Genomic DNA, 16,333 nt, shown 5'->3' with positions numbered 1-16,333 from the left:
CCACACAAAAGCCATGCTGACTTGGTCTCAGTAATCCATGTCCTCGGATGTGCTCTGTAATTTTGTTTTTAATAATAGCCTCTACCATTTTCCCAGGCACCTTTCTGCATTAGTCAAAGCGGTTTACATGTATGTACCTGGGACAAAGGAGAGTTAGAGTCAAAAGGGCTGCAGTGGGAATTGAACCCGGTTCCTAGGCCACTGCACTAACTATTGTACTACTCCATTCCTGTGGCTGAATTCTTTGCCATGGGCAAGAATATGCAAATGTGCGGTTGTGTATTGGAAAGAAAGCCACAAGCTTGTTCTCTGTATGGTGTGACTTGCTGCTCAACAGGTGCCAAGAACGATATTAAATGAGGGAAACAGAAAAGTAAAATTTTGAAACTACAAAGAGCCAAAATTAGGAGTAAGTATGTTGGACAGTAGCATATTTAGCACTGAAGATTATAAGCCATTTTTTTACTTCTGTCATTCGTAGTGTATAGTCTGAAATTCCCACACTGTACGATAACAGATTGTGAATCATGACTTTCCTGTACAGAATCAGGATTAAAGCCAATGAAGAAACCTTTATATGCAAATGTTTTCATTCATTCCTGCATTCATTTCAGAATTTATATACCGCTCAGGCCTCAACGGTTTAAAATTTAATTTTCCAGGTACTGGGTCTGGTCCTAGTGGGCTCACAATCTAAGTATTACATTGTACTACTGTTTCAACCCACTGCCGACTGTCGGGCAGCTGTGGGAATTGAACCCAGTTCCCTAGGTCCGCAGCCCGCTGCAGTAACCATCAGGCCATTCCACACTTTCAGCTGTGGGCTTGTGGAGTGCAGTCCCCCCGCCCCCCCCCCCCAGCCCAGTGTGCACAATCTAGATGAATGTGTGCATATTTCTGCTAACCAAGAAACCATTTGATCATTTGAGGGGGATGACGTACCTTCCAATTTTGACCAGATAAAGCACCATAGTAGGGAAAATTCCTTGTATGTAACACTTACTTGCTAATCAGGGCTAATTATTTCAGTATGTTCCTTATTGGCTCCTTTGATTATAAATGCAGCAGCAGGTCTACACAAGGGAGTCTGCAGGGTTAACTTGGGAGACTCTTGGAGGTACGTGAAATATCTTATGATACTATGGGATAAATTGAATGTGCTTAGTAAGTTATGTTAAAATGCCGGAATCAGTGTGACATTTGCAACAGCTGAACACCACAGCCCACAAATTTTTCAATATGCCCTTGAGTACCAGCATGGTAGAATTGGATTTGATATGCTGGGTGGAATTTGGGCATTTCTTGTGTGTGGGATAGAACTCTAGCAAGTCAGTATTTATGTCCATAAGTAATTTTACATATTACATATAAACGGACAATTTCTAAGTTGTTTTATCGCTTGTAAAAATTCAAATGGTTATAAATAAAAAAGGAAAAACAAATCCTCAATTATTACCTTAAAAGGAGTGAAAACTGGGATTACTTTAATCAGTGGGATCTGAATTAGAGACTTAAGTATATGTATTGTTAAATAACTTCTGGTTTTTAAAAGAGAATGTAATCAGATCTATTGTTTATAACTAATATTGGTCAATAAGTATGTTTTCAATGAAATGATTTGACTATACACCGTATTGGCCTTGAAGAAGCCAACCAGATGGATCAATGTGGAATAATGAATTAGACGAGTAATATCTGGGGATAATCAGGTTTAAAACTACGTTTTTTTTTTTCTGTTTACTGTTTAATTGATCTCCTTGTCTTGTTTCACTCTCCCTATTTAGTGGTCTAAGGAAGAGACTAGAATTACCTGACTGAAATAATTCCTATATATTACTTTCTCTGTATTTCTGCCAAGTTGTTTTATCGCTTGTAAAAATTTAAATGGCTATTAAAAAAAAAAAAAAGGACAATTTCTAAAAAATATTTAAAACAAAAAAATGCTGTCTTGTTAATTTGAAAAGAAACAACTCGCTGTATATATTCATTTTAAACAGTGAAGTGGTACATAGCCTTGTCCCCAGAGCCCACATTCAGTCCATTGAATACCGTTTCTCTCTCTCCCTCCCCCCCCCCGTCCCCTACCCGCAGTGGTTCAAGATAGCATCATCCTACTAGTGCAATCTCTGTCTCTCCAAACAGATGTTCAGTTGAGGATACCTACTTCCAGTCCGAGCATATTTCCGTTAATAAAATACATCTCAGTCTTTGTATTTTCATTAATCTAACTACTTATGGTCCACGCCTTTCCCAAATGTACCTCCAGCCATCTACAGGCAGTCTTCTTTCTGTCTGTCCTTTTCTTTTCTATCATCTACTGCCTAATCTCATGGGTTCCATTGTCTTGCACTATGGAAATCAAGCACCGTCTTCTATGGGTTAATCTGCTTCTCTGTTTGTGTTATCCCATTCCATGGCTTCCTCTTGCGTCTGTAGCTGTTTTTAATGCTGAAACGAATGCTTCCTCTTCTGTGCTTTCTTGCCCTCTTCTCCCTGAAAGCAAACCTGTTGTATCTCACGTGTCCCATTTGGGGCTGGAACCTGCACCTACTTAGCTCTTAGAAACTCATCCCCCCCCCCCCCCCCCCCCCCCCCCCCACAGAGCCCCATTGCTTTCTTCATGCCCACAGGATTCTGGGATTTGTTAGGAACTGGGCAGCATTCTGGTTAAGGAGGAGCCTAATCTGAAAGGATGGACTCCACCTTAACCGGTATAGAAGTAGGCTGCAGACATAACATTTAAAAAGGAGAGAGAGAGCAGCTTTTAAATTAGAGCAGTGAGGTTTGGAATAGTCGCCCTTTCCTTTCTGAGCACACTACCAGAACCCTCATCCACACTCTTATCACCTCTCGCTTAGACTATTGCAACTTGCTTCTCACAGGTCTCCCACTTAGCCATCTCTCTCCTCTTCAATCTGTTCAAAATTCTGCTGCACAACTAATATTCCGCCAGGGTCGTTATGCTCATATTAGCCCTCTCCTCAAGACACTTGACTGGCTTCTTATCCATTTCTGCATACAGTTCAAACTCCTCTTATTGACCTATAAGTGCATTCACTCTGCAGCTCCTCAGTACCTCTCCACTCTCATCTCTCCCTACATTCCTCCCCAGGAACTCCGTTCACTGGGTAAATCTCTCTTATCTGCACCCTTCTCCACTGCTAACTCCAGACTCCATTCCTTTTATCTTGCTGCACCATATGCCTGAAATAGACTTCCTGAGCCGGTACGTCAAGCTCCATCTCTGGCGGTCTTCAAATCTAAGCTAAAAGCCCACCTTTTTGATGCTGCTTTTAACTCTTAACCCTTATTCACTTGTTCAGAACCCTTATTTTATCATCCTCACTTTAATATTCCCATACCTCTTGTTTGTCCTAATTAGATTGTAAGCTCTGTCGAGCAGGGATTGCCTCTTCATGTTCAAGTGTACAGCCTGCGTATGTCTAGTAGCGCTTTAGAAATGATAAGTAGTAGTAGTGATAAGTAGTCCTGTTAAAACAGGACATTTAGGAAATCCCAATAGAGAGTTTCAACAAAGGTGAAAGAAAGCCAGAAATGTTTAAGGGTAGAACAGAGCAAAGGTTGCAAATTATCCCTGACAATTTCTAAGCAGCATGTAGATGCAAAGAAAAAAAAAAACCACGCAAACTGTGTTGGGTCCCCTGGGAAATAGTGATCATAACATGATCTAATTTTACTTATTATAATAATGAGTGCAGTCACTAAGAAAATCTAACTGTAGCAGCATTTAATTTTCAAAAGGGTAATGGAAATGAAAGAAACTATTAGAACCAAAAGAACATCTTTCATAATATGGGGACACGATCCAAAAAGTAACAATAAGCACTGACTGGCAAGTTAGATGCAAAGCATCGATAAAGAAGGCCAAAAGAGAAACTTGCCTCTGAGGCAAAAACTCATAGTAATAGTGTTTTCAGGTATATTGGAAGCAGAAAGCTTATGAGAGAATCCGTGGGACCTCAGGGAAGACAGGGCCATGTACAGAGATTGAATTAATTCTTTGCCTCAGTCTTAAGAAGATGTAAAAGATTTACCTGTACAGAGATGATTTTAAAGGGTGACTATGCAGAGGAGCTGACAGAAATCTTGGTGAACCTGGAAGATGTACTGAGCCAAATCAACAAATTATGGAGTAGTAAATCACCTGGACTGGATGGTATACAACAGCAGAAAAGAGGAGGAATAAAATAGTGACAACACACAAAAAATAAAGCATCATACAAAAATTAAATAAAAATGTTAGTGTTGGCAGCCACTTGTGTGCCTGCCTCTGGAGTCTTAACAAATGAATAACGGTGGGAAAATGTCTTAATGTATCGTCAAGGCAAAACAGAGCAGTGAACTGGTGATCACATCCCGACAGGAGCATGAGAGCGAGAACTCCAAGGCCTGTCCCCCCTTGGAGGTTAGGGAGGACCCCGAGGAAAAGACAAAGCAGGACTTCTAGTTTGGCTGACGGGAGGTCCGTCCCCCCCCCCCCAGGCCCCGCCAGCAGAAGAGGTCTTCCTCCAGCTCGGTTCTTTCCTCTGCCGCATTGCCCGCCAAGCAGCTGCTTTTTCCCTTCAGGCTGTGCATGCTCAGTTTTGAAACTAAGCATGTGCAACATGAGAGAAAAAGCAGCCACAGAGGCAGGCAATGTGGCGGCGGAAAGACCAGTGCTGGAGGAAGAAGACCTCTTCTGCTAGTGGGGCCTCGGGATCCCCGCCAACCAAGGCATTTGCAGTTCTGGTGGGTGGTTGGGTGGGGCCATAAGCACGCCAATGCTGGCCTTGTGCCAGTTTTCTATAACCAAATCTTGGTGCCAAGATGCCGTTATAGGATTGGCACTAAGCGCACAGAATTGGGGCCTCTAAATTGAGGCACCAATTTATAGAATTGCCCTTCACCCCTCTTCCTTTCCTCTAGAGTTATGAAAGAAGTATGGAAAGATGACATTGACTGGGAATTGAACCTGGGTCTCTTGCATGGGATTCAGCATTGCTATTGCTGAGCACCCATGCCAAATTCCTAAAGTGAATTAAAAATTGTATTCTGCACATCCCATACCACTTAGGCTTTGTGATGCAGCAAGGATGTGAGTCATGACTTCACATATAGATCTGCAGGGAAGCCACATAGCTATTTTCTCCGTCTCTTATCTTGGAACATTGCCCACCCATTCCTTCTTGGAGCGTCTCCCCTGTCATTGGTTTATTTTGGACCATCAGGGTGAATGACAGCTTCTGTGGTGCCATCTGTCCTTTAAGGCAAAGTGTACATAGTGTTCTAATTAAAGCAGCGTTATGGTCCTTTCCAAATGCTGTGAAGAAAATTGGTTATCGGTGTAATATCCCCATTTAAGACTACAGTAAGGGCGTGATTCATCAAAGTCTTCTCCCACAGATATAGAATTGGTGACAGTCTTAGTGATATGGCCTTTGAGTAGAATATTCTGTGATATGAATATTGAAATCCATGCTTAAGTGTGTGTTCTGAGGGTATTTCCCAGACTTTTCTCCTGTATCTGTGTGGAGAAAAAAGGAAGGGGAAAGGGTTTGATATACGTCCTTTCTGTGGTTACAATCAAAGTGGTTTACATATTAGGTACTTATTTTATTCCTGAGGCAATGGAGGGTTAAGTGACTTGCCTAGAGTCACAAGGAGCTGCAGTGGGAATCAAACACGAGTCCCCTGATTCTAAAGCCACTGCACTAACTGTTAGGCCCTACATGTAATGATTTATGTGTTAGTTTTATAACTGCCCTCATTGATGGAAAATAACACTTGTATTTTCAAGTTAAAGTACATAACACTTGTTAATTTATGAGCATACTATTTCTGATAAAGGTTATGTATTCAGTTTAAAATCCCCCCCCCCCATTGCTATTACTAAATATTTATATAGCACGACGAGGTATATGCAGTGCAGTAAAGGCTTAAGGACAGTATTTGCTCTATAGAAGTTAGTCTAGTTGTGACTGTGAGGCAGAGGCGTGGCCAGACACCCAATTTTGGGTGGGCTTGGGCCCAAGATGGGTGGGCAGAACACCATCTTGTCCCACAAGTGATTTGGTCTGTCCCCATCTCGCCTGCATGCCATATGGTCTCTAAAACATCCTCCCTCCCCTACATACCTTTTAAATAGCAGATTTTCACTGGCAGTGAGCAGCAACTAATACACACTGCTTATGTTAGCCCCACAGCCTTCCCTCTGATGCAATTTCATGTATCTACATAGGCGGGAATACATCAGAGGGCTGTGGGGCCAGTGCGAACAGTATGTATCAGTCACTGCAGGTAAAGATATGCTATTTACAAGGTATGCAGGAGGGAGATTAGTTGGGAGTTTTTGGATGGTGGGGCTTGGGGATCCCTGCCAGCCACATCATAGGTGTGCTACTACTGGTGGGCCTGAGCCCAAAGTGGGTGGGCCTGGGCCACGCCACTGCTGTGAGGAGTAAATATGAATTCAGAAATGTCACTTTTTTTTTTCCTCTCCTTTGCTTTCACCCATTGTTAAACTGATCCCAGTGGATAATCTAGTAGGAGCTTTTTTGAGGGGAAATAGTGACAACTGCAGCTAAGAAAAGGTGACAACGGTGCTTTAGGTGTGATGCCCTAATGATGACACCCTTAGCCAAATTACTAGCCAACCAAAACCTCAACCCTTATATATACGCAGACCATGCCACGATATCTATCCCGTTTTAAACACAACCTAAATGAAATCACCAACGAGATCAACCAGAGCCTCCAAATCATGCACTCCTGGGCGGATGCTTTCCAGCTAAAACTCAATGCAGAAAAAACTCACAACACAATATAACACAAACAACTTCACCACCATAACCACACCATACTGCTGCCTTCCCATCTCACAAAATTTGAAAATTCTCAGAGTTACCATTGATCATAACCTCACACTCGATGCCCACGTGAAGAATACGACAAAAAAGATGTTCCAATCCATGTGGAAACTCAAAAGAGTAAAACCTTGGGAGTCAAGATGGCGCCGATACGCTGAACGCTGTAAACCTGCTCAGAACAATTCGCTGCTGAACCTGATTTTCCTCAAAAAATAATGCCCCATAAGTGAAAAGGGTCGGTGAGAGCCTTACCTTCTCAGGTTCTTACGTCTTCCCCGATGCAGCGAACTCTGGACGGATTTGCAATTCGGCGTCCACCAGGTGATTCGGGAGGAGGAAATCCGCTAGACGCCAGTGCAGGGGCTTGGACGTCGTTGGAAGTTGAGACCTCTTTATCTCCCCCGATTGTTGGTACTCCACTCTGTCCAGCCGCGATTCGGGAAGGGATTGCCGAACTACAAGCCCCGGAAGTCGGAGGCGATGTGGTCGGCGGAGAGGGCCCCATCCCAGAGTTGGAGTCGGCTGTTGAAGGTAAAACAACGCTGGAGAACCCGCCCAGAGTGGTAACGCTTGACATGCTTTGGCAGTCAATGCAAAAAATGCAAGATTTAATTATAAATTCTACTCAAGAGACTAAAAAACTTGCCAACACTGTAGGCCAGCTATCCCAATCTTTGGATAAGCTGAAGCAGGATTTAAAAGATCAGGAAAAACACTCTCAGGAAGAAGCTGTAAAAACAAATGAAAAATGTATTGCAGTGATGAAAGATAATATGTCTATGCGTCAAAGGATTGAACAAATAGAAAATTATAATAGGCGATTGAATATGCGAATTCTTAATTTCCCCAAACCAGTAGGAATGTTACCATATGATTTGTTCAAAAAGTTTCTTCTGGAGAATTTAAAATTTTCAGCTCAAAATATTCCGCCGATAAATAAGATTTATTTTTTACCTACAAAAAAAGATCGAGAAGGTGTTTTGGAGGAAGCTGAAGAATTGAAGGACATTTCACAGATATTGGAGGACTCCTTGTCCGAGGTTGTAACTAGAGCTACCCTCCTAGTATCTTTTGTATTTGAACAAGACTTTGATGCTGTATTAAAACTTTATTTTAAAAATACACAGCAACAATTTTGTGGACAGAAATTGTGGATATTTCCTGATGTGACTAAAATCACTCAAGAAAGAAGAAAACAGTTTCTGGAAATGAGAGAGGAAACCAGGTCTTTAGGGGCAACTTTTTTACTTGCTTATCCTTGCAAGTGTGTTATAAAATATCTAAATATAAAGTATGTGTTTTTTGTACCAACACAATTGAGAGAATTTATAAATATGAAAAAGCTTGTCAAATGATAAAACCAACATAAAGTATTCAATGGTGGTATTTAAGGCTATGCCTTTTCTTATAATTTTCCTTTTTTTCTATGTTCCCCTGAACAATTTTGACTCCTTCCTCTTTAATTGTGGTCAAAGGAAGATATGATGAAACATTAATGTTTTTCTTTAGAATAATTTTATTCCTATTTGGATGTTGTGTATTAATCATATCTTTGTTTCATGTTGCAAGTATAATGCTTGTAAAGTTATGAAAAGTTAATAAATAAAAAAAAAAAAAGAGTAAAACCTTACTTCCCGAGATATATCTTCCGGTCCCTGGTACAATCGATGGTACTGAGTCACCTGGACTACTGCAATGCACTGTACGTTGGAACCAAAGAACAGAACATCAAAAAACTCCAAACAGCCCAAAATACTGCCGCCAGACTCGTATTTGGAAAATCTAAATATGAAAGTGCAAAACCCCTAAGAGAGAAACTTCACTGGCTTCCACTTAAGGAACGCATCACATTCAAGATCTGCACGATTGTTCACAAAATCATCCACACATATGCCCCAACCTATATGCTAAACCTTGTAGACTTGCCTCCCAGAAATGCCAAAAGATCATCGCGCAAATTCCTGAATCTACACTTCCCCAGCTGCAAAGGACTAAAATACAAGCAGATGCATGCAACCACTTTCTCTTACATGAGTACGCAACTGTGGAATGCATTACCTACTACCTTGAAAACCATTGAAGATATAACCAACTTTCGAAAATCTCTGAAGACGCACCTCTTCAACAAAGCATACAAAGAGAACCCATAACCTTACTAAATCACCCCACCAACTAGCCCAGATATGACAGTCTAATTTTTTTTTACCTATCCACCTAATCCTTTTCTTCTCTCCCTATCTAACACTTTTACATCACTAATCATATCTATTATCCTGGAATGGCAAAACCATAACAGAACTCTGTAAGCCACATTGAGCCTGCAAATAGGTGGGAAAATGTGGGATACAAATGCAATAAATAAATAAGATTGCATGAGTAGAGAAAATTATAAGGAAAGAGTATTGGACGGCAGGATTGAGAATGAGAAGAATAGGACCAGTTGGATGCAGGGCTCACTGGATTTGAGTGAGGCGTTTGCTGTATAACGGAGAGGAAGCGGTCCTATTGACATAGATCAGGGGTGTCCAACCTCTGTCCTCGAGGGCTGGGGTTTTCAGGATATCCCCAATGGCTATGCATGAGATCTGTTTGCATGCACTGCCTCCATTGTATGCAAATGGATCTCATGCATATTCATTGTGGAAATCCTGAAAACCTGACCTGAAGAGGGCTGAGGTTGGACACCGCTGGCATTAGACATAGATAGCACTTTTAAGTGAAAGTGAATGCTGTCCTCCAGAAACTTGCATAAGAAAAACTGCCAATGAAATGGGTAGTTGGGAGCTTGAGGGCCTGATGTTCAAAAGCAATTATCTATAAAGCGGCAGCCTATATGGGTAGTTGCACTGGTTGCCGCTATTCATGGGTACATAAGTATTGCCATACTGGGACAGACTAAAGGTCCATCAAGCCCAGCATCCTGTTTCCAACAGTGGCCAATCCAGGTCACAAATACCTGGCAAGATCCCAGAAAAGTACAAAACATTTTATACTGCTTATCCCAGAAATAGTGGATTTTCCCCAAGTCCATTTAATAATGGTCTATGGACTTTTTCTTTAGGAAGCCGGCCAAACCTTTTTTTTAAACTCCGCTAAGCTAACTGCATTTACCACATTCTCTGGCAACGAATTCCAGAGTTTAATTACACGTTGAGTGAAGGAAAACTTTCTCCGATTTGTTTTAATTTTACTACATAGTGCCGGAGTGGAGTAAGGGGGAGCAGGAAGTTATCCAGATTGCGCAATATTCATTCCCTAACTTTATCTGGATGGGGGGTCTCTATATCGCCACTATTATGATAGCAGCAGTTCAGCTGTCTACCTGCATATTTAGCACAGGTCATTAGCTGGGTTACAGTGCTGAATATCCATGATTTGTTTAAACTGCATCATTGGTGCTTTTTTTTTTTTTAATATCAACCTTGTAAGTCTTTAACTACTGGAAGTAATTACAGAACCTTCTTTTCATTTGCTGAAATCAAATGTACATAGTTAACAGCGGGTAAGATTTGGTGCACAGTAGTACTATTGTGTAATGTTGCCCACATAAAGGTAGGCAGTTTTATGGAAACTCATTCTAAGTACCCTCTTGGGGGCCCTTTTACTAAATGGCATTAGAATCTGGGTTTAGCACATCTCTTAACGCATGACTTTTCCCGCGCACTAAGCCCAGATTCAATGCCGGCAGTATTTGGGGCTTTTTTTATTTTGCAGGCCCCATGCTAATTTTTCAATTAGTGCATGAGACTTGCAAAAAATTAATACGAGAGCCCTTAAGTTCTCCTGCATTAACTCGGTGTAGCACTCATTAATGTGCACGTGTAAGCTGGTTAATGTTTCCATATGTATTCTCCACTCATGACTTGCCCCTACAAAAATTAATTTTTAAAAAAATAGATAATGCATGCGTAGTGCGCACAAACACGCAAAATGTTTTTCACACATTTTGTGGTAGTTTGTTTTTCTCGTGCTAACCACACGTTATAGCTTAATGCCCTATAGTAAAGGGCCCCTTAGTGTCTTTCACTAAAATATTGAGTCATTCAATATCAAGGACTTTAGAACACAGTGTATGGCCCATGGCTACTCAAATGTTCTGAGTGGCGGTCCAGAAACTTCAGCTCTCTGAAACCCGGGGTCTGCAAAGTATCATGTGCACATCATGTCTTGTGTGTTTTTTTTTTTTTTTTTTTTTAATATTTAACCATGCAACTTCAAAACAGTTTCTCTTTCTCTCTTCTCATTGTCCTCCAACACAGATTCTTGTTCTTTCCTTACCACATACACTGTCTTGTACCCCATTCCAGATCTCCCTCTCAAATGCATACATTATTTTGTAGAGAGCTGCATGAGGATGGGGTTAGTGGAAATCCTGCAGAGATCCCCCTCCAGGTCCATGGGACTCCTGTGGGGATGAACACAGGTCCTGCAGGGATCTCGCGGAAGTGTAGTGCCAGACCACCCTGCCTATCCTTTCCTTGTGCCATAGCAATTTGTAATAGCACTAAAAAAAATTAATGGATATGGTTGATAGTGTTGAAATCTCCATAAGCACTGAGAGGGGACGATATCAGCAAGGGCTACTGTTAATACCACAAGTTGGGTTATTTTAGCACGGGGTTGGTGGGGATGGAGGAGATTCCAGTGGGCACAGATGGGGATAGAGGAAATTCCAGCAGGGACGGGTGAAATTTCTGTCCCCATGCAACTCCTCTGTATTCTCACTGTCTTCTTCTTTCACTGCTCTCCTTCCCCCCCACCCCCACCCCCATAACCTTTTGGCGCTCTTTCCTTCTGTCCGACACAGTTTTATCTCCCATCAAGGCACTGTCCAACTTCGTTTAATCTCTTTTCGTTCCATCTCTCTCTCCCATTGTCCAGTAACTCTCTCTCCCTCCCCTCCCTTCTTTCTCTGGGTCCAATATCTCTTTCCATCTTTCTTCACTCACTTCTGCCCAGACACTATCCAATATCTTTCTATCTCTTTCTCTCCGCCCCCCCCCCCCCCCCCCCCCCCCCCGCTACCTTAGTGTTTCTCTGTCCAGGTTATCGGCAGCAGTTCACACAGGCTGTGTTCCGCCAAGCCTGGAGCCTGCTCTACACTTTTTCACATCAATAACAACAAAACTCATGTCTGACATAACAAAGGGCCGCAACTTCATTAACACACAAATCTTATTTCATAAATATAACAATTTAATTCATAACATCAACATGTACAATCACCCCCCAAACCCCAGAAAGGCCTTCCTCCATCCCTGAAGTTAGTCTGTAACAAACTAGCCTTAGCAAGCATTGAAAAAGGCAACAAACAAAATATTTTGAACCCACTGGGAACAAAAAATCTCAAGCACTCTTGACCAAGTCCAAAGTGTGCGATAACGCAGGACTTACCAAAAATCACCATGGCAGTGCCGCACATGATGTAGCATATACTTTACAATTTTCACTTAATTTAGGCAAGGGCTTCTTATCAGTTAAAAAAAAAAAAAACCCAAAACATTCTGCCCCCCCCCCAAAAAAAAACCCCACCCTCAAATACACCAGAAATACGGAGGGAAGGGTTGGGTGATCACCATGAAACTCCCACCTGCTCTCATGAACCACTTCCCTCCCACACAAAAAATATTATCTGCCCGCCAATATCTCCAACATTCCAAATTCTTTCCCTGGCATTCCCACACCCAAACAAGGAGCCTTAAAACCTTCCCTCACTGTCACCTATACCTGATCCTACCTTTAACTTCCCCCCCCCCCCCCCCCCCCCCCCCATTTAGGCTTGCTCAACTGCTGTTATCCACTCACAGCCAAGGCTGTGAGACTCCTAAATAAGACACTGCACAAGTCTAGTCCAACACCATCACAAAACAGAGAGATACAGTTTCTAGGTGTGTCTGAGTAGAGTGGAAGGCAGATCTGGTTCCTTTTTTTTTTCTTTCCTGTGTGTTGAATATTTCATCAATATATCTCATCTATGACACGCTGTTTTGCCTCCCGAGGATAAACATCTTTTGGGGTGATGTGATCCCTTTGTGAAAATCCAGAGCATTTAGGTAAGGAGAGAAGGTTTTCACAAAGGTTCTTCAGTTTCTTCTGTAGTGTATTTTACGTAATAAAAAAATATTCACCTGTGAGGTTATGGGGCGCATTTTCAAAGCACATATCTCAAAATGGCAACAAAAAAATAAAAAGGTACATCTGCCAGAAATGTCCAAATTGCAATTTTGGAGCAGCAGAATTTGGTCGTTGATGAAAATAGATTCTGAAGAACAAAACACAATCTACAAGTGATCAGTGAAACTGGTCTTTTTTTTTAATTTTAGATTTGCATAAGGTATCTTGTTAACACAGTGGGAGACTGATAGAGACATCTCTCTGCTAGTAGTGCAAATGGTTACATTTATAGCTCTGAAACCACAGATGAGGTAATAGATTATATTCATTCCAAAAATACAAAGGACAGGGGTCTTTTGAGTGACAAATGTTTTTTAAGAAAAGCAAAACATGGTATTTCTCAACTATTGATAAGGAAAGTCTAACAATTATACAATATTTTGTGTCTTGGGAAGAAATAAAACAGTTTTCAATAGTAATTTTTTATCTAGAGATAAACACCTTGTACCAAGTTATTCTCCTTCCTCCATCTTGGGGCTCCTCATTAGTGTAAATTTAGAAACAATCCTGTTCACGTACTAACCAAGTATGGCCCTTTAATGTCCGATGAGAATTGCATCTTCTGAACTCGCTGAAGGCGGTTTCTTACATTTTCAGACAAAAATGTTAACCCTAAGTTTTCCAGATCCACAGCATCTTACACTGCAGTTTCTCCTAAATAGCAAGGGGGCATGTTTTGGGCAGGACTAAGGAGGGACCAAAATTAGGATGTCCAACAGTGGTAATTAAATGGGAAGAAATGGTCAAGTCTAAAAATTAGGATGATTTTTATTTAGACCTAATTCGACCAGGGTGCTGTGATTGAGCATCTGACCACTGAAGGATTAAGGGCCCGATGCACAAAGCTTACTGTTCTTTGTTTGCTTTTGACTGGTTGTAGCCGTCTAAAGCAAACATAATTTAGCAAGTAATGCACAAAGGGTTTTCCGTAGCTCTAATGTGTGTGGTTAGCAGCTACAGAAAGCACTCTGCAAATGCATTACAAGGAGGTCATTAGTATTAAAATGAGCATTCCAAGTAATGTATAAACAGTTCCGTGCACAGAGTGCCAACCTTTTAACATGCAGAATTTTATGGCTGGTCTGGACCTGTCATTATGGGCAGCAGGCTGCTTGCTCTGTATAGTAGTGCAAGCAGACTGCCCCCATAAGGTAGGCACTCAAGTGCATGAACCCCCCACCCCCAGAGATTTTGGCATTGTCCCCACAACCCCCTGTCCACAAATGCAAAAAGCCTCGATAGTCCAGTGGACCCTGAACCCACCCCATGCCTCCCAACTCCCTCCGCACTCCCCGACTCCAAGTGCAAAAAGGTGTTGCAGTCACATACAGTAGGTATTTCCCTGTTACTGAAGGTCTCAGTCTTATAAGAGTTGTAGGAGGATACGAATCTGGGTGCCCTGGTTTGCAGTCCACTGCATTGACCACTGGGCTGCCCCTTTGGCTACAAGGATGTCTGTGTGGCTATTTTTGAAAAAAATGCTGCCAGACACACATCTTTGTCCCTGGTTTTTGACCTTCATAATTTGGAAGTTTCAATTTGTAAAATGGATGTTCATTTTGGACGTTCTCACATATTTTTAACAGGAAACCCCATTATAGTTTCTGTTTGAAAATGGCTGTGATATGGGCTTTTTTTCCCCCCCATGGGCATCATGGGCAGGATATCCAAATTCTGACTTGGATGTCCTTTTGAAAATGCCCCCCCCCCCCCAAGTTTTATTTGCTTAATTTGCCACTGATTTTATTTCTGTCTTTTATTGTACAATATATCTTTTCTGTTTGTAGCTATGCCCCATGGTGCCCAGCATGTCAGCAGATTGAGTCAGACTGGGAGAATTTTGCCAAAAGTAGTAAATCTCTGGAAATTAATGTTGGAAAAGTGGATGTCGCTGAAGAACCAGGTACTGTCCTGTAGAAAAAGGATTCCATGCCAAAAAAAAAAAAGTACAGAAACTATGTGGATAATATAGCTCATGGAATTTTTTTTCTAAAGTCTCTCTTTGTATCTCCATTCTCTGTGTGTGTGTATATGTGTTAGTGTAGTCTAGCAGTCGAGATGAGGTAGTCTAAATGGCACAGATCTCACATTTAGGTTTGGAAAGATCAATTGGAAGTATGACACACTATCATTAGATATCGCTGTCAACAGATTATAAAAATTTACATTTTACTTTTTAGCAAACTGTCACCATACCAAGGCAACAGGTATTGCTGAGCTTCACCACTACTAGATGGTAGTACACACACAACTAGAAGAAAAATTGTATACTTCAGTCTCCAGATATTTATATATATATATATATATATATTAGTATCCATTAGGATAGCAGTGCAGTTGAGGCATGAGGTTTCACAGTAGAATTTACAGCAGAGAAAATTAAGGTCCTCTTTTACAAAGCCACTCTTCTTGTGTGATAAATAAGAGGAAGCCCATTCAGTTCCTATGAGCTTCCTGTAATTTGCTGCATGGGATTCGCTAACGAGACTTTGTAAAAGAAGCCCTAAATATACATTTTTATTTTTAAGAGCTATCCCAGCAAGCAGCAGTGGGGGAGGAGGAGGGTGGCGTTGAAGGAAAGTACTCTAGCGATTCTTGTATGGTAAATCAGAGGAAGCCCATTCAGTTCCTGTGGGCTTCCTCTAATTTGCTGCATGGGATTCGCTAAGGAGGCTTTGTAAAATAACCCTAAATATACATTACTATTTTTAAGAGCTATCCCAGCAAGCAACAGTGGGGTGGGAGGGGGAGGAGGAGGGTGGCGTGGAAGGAAAGTATTAGGAGTATTCATCTTGAAATTTCCAGTCTTGCATTTCTGTTTTATCTGTATTCTCTGTTTGCATGTGTGTGTATCTGTGTTGGCTCTCTGTGTTTGTGACCAGGAGATTAGAAGGGAGGGGCAGTTGGAAAGGAGCAGTTCCCTAGCTGCAGTGTTTCAATGTATGTTTCTGTACAGCAGCTATTTGAAATTTTTCTCCCATAGCAATGCATTGGAATATTTGAGGAGCTGTGGTGAGGGGCTTTTTTTTTTTTCTTTTGAACCTGTGGCCCTATTAAGCCAAATTTTGAACTTGTTGCATCTTTTCCAGGGTTTTACCCATGCCAAATTTTAGTACCATTGCATTAAGATTCTGGAGAGTTATAATTGTCCCGAGACAGATGGACAAATATGTTTTTGACATGTAATTTCTTTTCAACAGTTGTTTTGGTTGAAAAGAGAAATACATATGTTCATACTGATCATAGTGATAACATTTGTGATAGGGGTCAAATCAAGGTAGGTTTGAAATTTG

The 16,333-nt window shown here is 41.4% G+C and overlaps 1 protein-coding gene across 1 annotated transcript in view; it reads left to right on the top strand.

Annotated features, from left to right (window-relative positions):
- TMX4 (thioredoxin related transmembrane protein 4) overlaps positions 1 to 16,333 on the top strand; it is a 110,532-nt gene that overhangs the window by 28,316 nt on the left and 65,883 nt on the right. Inside the window, exon 2 of the mRNA XM_030196315.1 lies at positions 14,828 to 14,943. Coding sequence (XP_030052175.1) covers positions 14,828 to 14,943 — 116 coding nt within the window. The remainder of the gene's footprint in view (positions 1 to 14,827; positions 14,944 to 16,333) is intronic.

Source organism: Microcaecilia unicolor, chromosome 3 (assembly GCF_901765095.1).
Source record: "Microcaecilia unicolor chromosome 3, aMicUni1.1, whole genome shotgun sequence".
NCBI classification, from domain to species: Eukaryota; Metazoa; Chordata; class Amphibia; order Gymnophiona; family Siphonopidae; genus Microcaecilia; species Microcaecilia unicolor.
The sequence above is the reverse complement of the archived record's forward strand: the minus strand, read 5'-3'. Positions and strand labels throughout refer to the sequence as shown.